This window comes from Dendroctonus ponderosae, unplaced genomic scaffold (assembly GCF_020466585.1).
Source record: "Dendroctonus ponderosae isolate FM_Combo_2020 unplaced genomic scaffold, Dpon_F_20191213v2 Dpon_F_20191213_6, whole genome shotgun sequence".
NCBI classification, from domain to species: domain Eukaryota; kingdom Metazoa; phylum Arthropoda; class Insecta; order Coleoptera; family Curculionidae; genus Dendroctonus; species Dendroctonus ponderosae.
The window spans coordinates 6,246,940-6,254,276 of NW_026018814.1; the positions used below are offsets into that span (position 1 = coordinate 6,246,940).

At 32.6% G+C, this 7,337-nt stretch overlaps 3 protein-coding genes across 4 annotated transcripts in view; 2 read left to right on the forward strand and 1 right to left on the reverse strand.

Moving 5' to 3' along the window:
- LOC109540509 overlaps positions 1 to 1,855 on the forward strand; it is a gene marked incomplete at its 5' end in the record, with an annotated part of 22,939 nt that extends 21,084 nt beyond the window's left edge. For both annotated transcript variants that reach the window (XM_048667210.1, XM_048667211.1), the window contains 1 exon segment: positions 945 to 1,855. In XM_048667210.1, the coding sequence (XP_048523167.1) occupies positions 945 to 1,077 (133 nt within the window).
- Positions 1,856 to 2,904: 1,049 nt separating this feature from the next.
- On the forward strand, positions 2,905 to 4,062 carry LOC109540539 (glutathione S-transferase 1). The gene is made up of 4 exons (XM_019908968.2): positions 2,905 to 3,182; positions 3,250 to 3,450; positions 3,522 to 3,689; positions 3,852 to 4,062. Exons 1-4 carry the CDS (start codon positions 3,042 to 3,044, stop codon positions 4,005 to 4,007), a joined length of 666 nt encoding a protein of 221 aa, XP_019764527.2. The 5' UTR covers positions 2,905 to 3,041; the 3' UTR covers positions 4,008 to 4,062.
- The window catches only part of LOC109540538 (synaptic vesicle 2-related protein), an 8,380-nt gene continuing 5,097 nt past the window's right edge, over positions 4,055 to 7,337 (reverse strand). The window contains exons 5-11 of the mRNA XM_048667212.1: positions 7,088 to 7,151; positions 6,909 to 7,034; positions 6,602 to 6,816; positions 6,363 to 6,550; positions 5,696 to 5,807; positions 5,444 to 5,618; positions 4,055 to 5,367 (exon numbers count right to left, since the gene is read on the reverse strand). Coding sequence (XP_048523169.1) covers positions 5,212 to 5,367; positions 5,444 to 5,618; positions 5,696 to 5,807; positions 6,363 to 6,550; positions 6,602 to 6,816; positions 6,909 to 7,034; positions 7,088 to 7,151 — 1,036 coding nt within the window. The 3' untranslated portion in view covers positions 4,055 to 5,211. The remainder of the gene's footprint in view (positions 5,368 to 5,443; positions 5,619 to 5,695; positions 5,808 to 6,362; positions 6,551 to 6,601; positions 6,817 to 6,908; positions 7,035 to 7,087; positions 7,152 to 7,337) is intronic.

Below are 7,337 nucleotides of genomic sequence, written 5' to 3' on the forward strand. Positions count from 1 at the left end.
TGGATCTTAGGCACAATTTTGTTGCACAACATCGATTGTTAGTTCTTAAAACAATATTTAACAGTGCACGGCAATGTGCAATCTCATTTGCAATGGTCGTTTGAAGATGATTTTCAAAAGTTTGTAATACATTTTTCCGCAAATTGATGGACGATCTGAATTTTTTTACACTTAAACTGCTTTAGGGTGTATACTTGCGTGTGTACTTTAATTGTAAATTTAAAAGAAGGCGAAACTCGAACAGGCATTTAGTAGATGAGCACCCTTAACCTAGTATTTGCAGTATTTGCAACTTCTCCCTTGATAATTTGTTGATTCATTGTTATCAGCGTTATAAAATAAACTGCACCGAACACAATAATATCACACTCAATAATTGATAAATCAAAATCACTGTCAGTTTAATAACGCAATGTATATTTAAAAAGTTTATCAGATCTACAGATGCACCCGCACTAAGAGAAAAATCTCGAATTCAAAGTGCATATGTGCGTCCCAAGCCTCAGGACTCAGGCGCGAAGAGGCCGAAGTGGGAGCCGCCGTGACCGAGAAAAATCGGTTCACCCTCCCATAAAAAGTTATCACTTCAAAAAACAAATAAATAAAAATTAAAACACATAATGCGTGCTCAGGAATATTTTGTTTTTAAACCTTGATTAACGCCAAATAGGACAACGTAGTTTTAAACAATGTTTGCTCGTGACAGAAGTAATTGTTGAAAAAAATTGGCACAAATGAAAATTTTGTGGTCGTTGCATCAAGGGTTTTCGACTCATTGTGGCGTATGGCACTGTCCAGGTAATCTTGCAAAATTATTTAAATTTTGCTGGTCGTAATGCAAGCAGCGGCGTGTTTTTTCCTTCACTTCATTCTTTTTCTTCTGGAGAACTTCATTCTCCAAAAGTAACAGTAACGGTTAAACTTAATTTTTTTTTCAATTTAAGGTGCATTGGAAAGAGAAATAGAAAAAGACGTCTTCAGGCGAACCCCGAGAACGTCTACGAATGTTTGCCGTTTGATGAGCGAGACCAGAATGGTGTGAATAATGTGACTTATGACCAGCTAATTCACAAATAATTATCTGTACTTAAATTGCAGCGCGCTCCTGTGATTTAAAAATTAATTGTTAACTAATATTGCTAAGCATTTTACAGAACAAACTGAACATGATCATAAGAGGAGCAGGAATTCTTCTGTTACTACAACACAATTGAAATATTGTGTTGAATGAAAATTGGTATTGAAATTGCTTACAATTGTTAAAGATGATCGAGCAAGAGAACTTAATTAATTTTTAATATAAATTGGCTAACGTTTAAATGTTGGGATTAATTAATTCAACTTAAACTATACACTTTTTATTTAACATAGATATAGCTCACGCCTTGTGTACAAATAACTCCATAGTTAGAAATAATATATTTTTTTTAGTTTCTTTATATGTCAAGACTTGTACCATATCTAATAATTCAGAGCTACTTAAATTATTAGTTTTATAATAACTGCGTTATTAGTTCTCCAATGGTTGGAATGTTTAATTTTAATTAGCGGGTGTACCGAACCACTTTCTAAAATTGTTTGTGGGCCTGGTGAATCGACTGGTCTATAGACAATAAAAAAAACGAAACTTTTGAATAGATGACAATGATTTTTTTAAATACCGCTGAAGTTATCCTATTAATTTGTGCAAATTTTATCAAATAAATTCCCCATTACTTAAATGACTTAGAAGATCTTGTAGCGTAAGAACGATTGGCAAGTTGTAAGCCAGTATTAATACTTCCATGCCACCACCAAATTAGTAATGGTTTATATGCTTATAGATTTTCCTGTCACAATTAAAAGTTTGCTAGTACAGTGTGTCTGGTTTAAGAATTTGCTGCCTTTGTAAAACCTTTATTTTTATCGAATTAAATTATAATTTTTTTGTTAGTTAGATATTTACAACTCGTATTCAAGTAGTCAGTATTCTCTCAATTTTTTACTGGAGTCTTAGCTAACTACGTGAACTTTCTTATTGCAAACTTTCAAAAAGTATCACTAGGACGAAAATGGCCTAGAATCTCTACCGATTTTCATTTTTGTGGGCAACCGGGTCCGAATAAGAATTTTTATCTGCATTATATTGATTAATCAATAAAACAGTTTTCTAGTAAAAACATATTATAGTTAGGATTTTTTTCATAAAGAGTGATAAAATTATTTTATTAATCATCGCTTAAAGAGTAAAATATTGGTACCTACCGACCGACATTGATAGACACAAATTTTAATTACTCGTTTTTTACCTATTATTGAACTGAAATATAACCAATTTTTAAGTAAAAGGTAAGTAAGAGCAATTTCCTTGCAATAAGCAACATAGTTGCGCGTGCTTTTTATGTAAAATGTTTGACCGATTTAAGCCCAATGAAGGAAAACCTGACTTCTATTTTTGTCATTGCCTTACATATTAAGTTTTGAAGAGATCAATTTAAGAACTAACCACAAAATCTTATTTTTACATATTTGTCACGACATGTATGTTGCGTTTTTCTTGAAACATGACAATTTACGTAAAACATTAAAATACAACGTAAAAGCAAACTTGAAATACCATATACAAGAGCTAATTTTTTCCAGAAAAACAATCAAAAATGTGTTTATTGCTTATTTTTTCGAATTCTTCAAATAAATTGACGCAAAATTTGGATAACCTTGCGTTGGTTCCTTTTTTTTACTTCTCATATTTTTTAAACTATCATTACCGATCAGCACAAATCATATGCAAGAATATAATAATCTATTTTCTATTATTTAACTTCTTAAATTTGGTCGGATTAATTTTGATTTAACGTAGATAAGCTTCATGAATTTCAGCTTCTTGCAGGTTATGCAACAGAAAAACTTTCGCTTCTACTAGGTAGGTATTCGTTGTTTATAGGTCAATGACACCTGTTCAGGTTACAGGTTAAGTTGGCAAGCTTCAAGTCATAACAAACAACAAATACAGTTAAAATTCCTTAAAGTTTTAAACTCGTGTTTTGTTATTAGTTACGAAAATGGTTCTAACTTTGCATCATTTCCCCCCAAGTGCACCATCTAGAGCAGCATTACTAACAGCGAAAGCCATTGGCTTAGATATCGATGTTCAAATAGTAAACTTATTTGAGAAAGAGCAGCTTAGTGAAGATTTCATTAAGGTAAATATTACAGAAAATCATCAAGTACTTGGTCGTGTGAACATAACAATATGAAGCAACTTATTAGATCAATCCTCAACATACCATACCTACTCTGGTCGATGGTGATTTCATTGTATGGGATAGCCATGCGATAGGACCTTATTTAGCGACAGTTTATGGAAAAGATCCAACATTTTATCCCAGTGATGTGAAAAAACGGGCTTTAATCGATCAACGCCTATACTTTGACTGTGGAACTTTATATCCCCGAATTCGAGCTATTTGTGTAGGTACTATTATGTCTACTCATAGTTACCTATTAATGAGGTCAACGTTCATACAATGATTTATTTGCAGTTCCCAATCTTATTCCTAGGAGAAGATCAAATTCTTGACGAAAATAAACAACCACTCGAGGAGGCCCTCGGCTTTTTAGATGTGTTTCTAGATGGAAATAGTTATGTGGCTGGAGATAAGCTTACAGTTGCAGATTGTTCACTTGCTGCCTCAGTCTCGAGTATTGTGGTAATTATGTCGGGTTTAATATACATATATTTTAATTTTTTAAAATTATATCAGGGTTTGCATAAATTCTCCAAGTTCCCAATTTGTAATATTTTTGTACTGAAGTTTTTCTTAGATGCATTTTGCAGGTATTTGAGTAATTTTTGCTAATTTTGCCTATAGGCAATTGGATGGGATATTAAAGCCTATGAAAACGTAAACAATTGGTTAGCGAGATGCGCCTTAACCATTCCAGGGTATGAGGAAACGAATCAAGCTGGAGCGAACGAATTTGGGAAAGCTGTACGAAGTAAAATGGCACCTGGACAACTTCCTTGAAATGTTATATACAGTGTTTTTTCATTACATAAAGAAAAGACAATAAGTAAATTAATATCCTTTTTTTTCATACTTATAACAGCCTATGTTTTAACAGCCTTAAAACTGCGTTCCCAGCACCAAATAATCACAATATAAATAATACTTTTAATAAATAAAAAGGTACTTGGTTAACGTAGTTAAATACTATAAATACCTAGCTAAATAATAATGGTAAACAAATAAGTACTGAAAGAAGACTTTGGTATTAATTGCATGTTCATTAAGTAAAACCGCCTTTAACAATATTGCTAATATTAAAAATAGAAATAAATATGTTCGATTTATATTACACGCTGATTGTTGAGTCTTAAAACTTATATAATTAAATTACAGAAAAGTTGCTTAATTTTATTTTATTATCTACTAGCTTGAATTTTTCCTTGGTTTTTTGTTTATTCCCATATTTATGATTGATTAATTCCTTACAGTAAAATCTTTACAGTTGATTATGAAGCAAATATTCCATAAAAGAAATAAGTTTGTTTCATCCAAATAGGATGTATAATTTTTGGCCAATGCAAGAAACCCCTTTGCAAAGAAGCGGAATTCCAAAATGTTCGTACTTTACTTTCAAAGATTTGGGGAAAAATTCGAAAATTTTTCAAAACCGCACTAACCAAACGATGCAGTAAGTTTCAGACGATTATTACACTGCTCACAATTGTACATAAAAAATATTTATACTCTACAGAGAAAATATTACCATTTTAGTTCGCAAAGTAGTTGAAAAACTCTTGGCACTTAAATGCAGTATAGAGCTTCTCCACAAAATTTAAAAGTTTTAAAGAACAGTTCTTCAAGTTCCACTTGACTTTGCATAACGAAAATTTATCTTTAGTAGCATAATAAATTACGACTTTGAAGATATTCATATTTACAGGAAAATGAAAATTACACATGTACACAAACAGTTGTTTGGTGTTTATGCTATCACAACAATTTGCTGAAATTTGATAGTGTTAGCTTATTATACCAATATGCAAATACAATAGACAAACATATATATCTAATATTTTTCGCGAATTTTTTTGTTTTGTTAAGAACTCAATAACCATTACTTACAATTCTAGTATGAGAAAAAGCAAAATTATTGAGATTATTAAATTGCAATCTTAACAATTTTATTTTTGCCGTTAATTTATTAAATACGTGCGAATTAAAGTTATGTATTCGCGTTGGCTTGCCTTTGTTCCGATGTATTTTCAGGAAGCTCTTTTCCTGCGGTCTCAATCGGTAATAACATACAGGCTATAGACGCTAGTAGCGCTGCCACTGCATAAGTGGAAGTAGCGAACGTAATAGATGTTTTCAAAAGAACCTGAGAACCCGTTTATGTAAATGGTGTTGAAATGAGTGCTATTGAAGTCAAAACTTTACTAGGTTGAATTATTTACCTGAGCCACATATGGAGTAACCATAGCTCCTAATCGCGCCATTGCGCTACAGGATCCAACCCCAACAGATCTTAACGATGTTGGATATACTTCAGGGGTGTAAACATAAGCTGCTTGGAATACGCCTGCTATAATACCTCTTGCCAAAAACAGCATTAAAGTTAATACAGTTCGCCTACAAAAAAGTTTTGATTGTACATTTGCCAGAACGAGTTCACACAGCATCGATGGCAAATCTATGAAAATACTCACTTTCCTGGGCATATTACCAGAAAACAACAACATATGGCATACGTAACAAACTGAACCGCCATGGTCTTTTTCCTTCCATAACGTTCAATTATAAAAATAGTAATAAAAATGCCTGAAAGAACAAATCGATAATTGAAGCAGACAACTGTGGTAAACACACTCTTGTGGGTGTTAGATTGGATTGGCAGCTTTGGATATTTGAAAAATACTGAACAAAAATTACATTGATTGGATGCTTATCCAATGAAAATCATCATACTTTATTCAACTTATCGACTTTATTTATTCACAAGTACAAAAAAATTGTTAAAAAATTGTTTCACAAGCAATTTTGATATTTGCGAAAGTCATAAATTTATTACAGTTACGTAAAAGTTTATGTGTAAATCAACAAAGGAAAAATTATAAATTGGTCACAATCAATTGAGATATTTAAAATTTTGTATCTGAATTGAGTTCCCAAAGCCGTTACATAAATCTATCCTTTAATTTACTTTATTTTTTTTTGCGGAACTCAAAAGACCGTTCTCAGAAGAATTAATTTATTTTAAATAACAAATTGAATATAAGAGAATGAAGACCAATTTACTTGCTCTTAGGTGCTTTCAATTATAGTAAATAAGTACTAGAATCGTGTAGAGATATTAATTTTTTTGTTTATACTTACCGGGAAATTCTGCTAGAGTTGTCCACAATAAATCAATATAGTCAGTAGTCTGAAGAGGTTTACAATCGGCTGCACATGTGTCTAAGCTCTGTGCTGGTCTAAGGCCCTCTGCACACGCTATCGCGGAGGACTCAAACAATTCAGTGGTCATTAGAACCAGACCATAATAACAAAACGCACACGAGCACCTAAAAACGTATATGAGTTGTGGTTCTTATAGGCAATGGCATTAAACTCACCAAATAAACCAAAGCAGTAGGGAAGTCCGTCTTAAAGAGGGTACAAGTAAATCCCTGAATCGCCCCCGATGGGGAGACGACAAAGTAACATCATCCACAACGAGTCTGCCTAAAAGCATCGGTTTACCATTGTCTTTAGCGATTTTTTCCAAGGTTTCAAGAGCTTTCTCCGTCTGACCACTAGCAACATGATATCGGGCAGATTCAGGAAGCCACTAGAGAGTAATTGTAAAACATGTTACAACAATTCTATATATGTTTATCAATTACGTTCAATTAGATAATAAAAATTATTTCTAATACTTACTGGGCATATCATAGCAAAAGCAAGCAACGGCCCAGTGGACAAAGCTAACAACCACTGCCAACCTAATATTGGCATGACAATTAGTGCTAACGCTACTTCAAAACAGGCACCTAGTGCCCAAAAACACTGCAAAACAAATCTAGGTCCAAAAAAGACAACACAAATGCAACAAAACTTACATCAAGCAGAACTACACATTTAGCGCGTTGTTGTGTGGGTAAAAATTCAGCGTAGAGTGTTACACTAGAAACAAATTTAACTATCAACGATACCCATAAGTTAACAAACCAAGAAGTTTGACTGAATTTATAACTTCAGTAGTTTAAAATTTCAGTTTATATACACTTAGTTCTGGGTTGGATGAACTCGGCGACCCACAAAGACGTTCAGTATATTTTCATTTCATTACATTTAATTCCAAATCAAATT

What these genes read in the sequence shown, in the direction of transcription:
- LOC109540539 (XM_019908968.2), top strand. Translation starts at nt 3,042, where the DNA reads ATGGTTCTAACTTTGCATCATTTCCCCCCAAGTGCACCATCTAGAGCA. An exon ending in CCCGAATTCGAGCTATTTGT is followed by an intron (nt 3,451 to 3,521) that starts GTAGGTACTATT and finishes ATTTATTTGCAG; the next exon opens with TTCCCAATCTTATTCCTAGG. An exon ending in CCTCAGTCTCGAGTATTGTG is followed by an intron (nt 3,690 to 3,851) that starts GTAATTATGTCG and finishes TTTTGCCTATAG; the next exon opens with GCAATTGGATGGGATATTAA.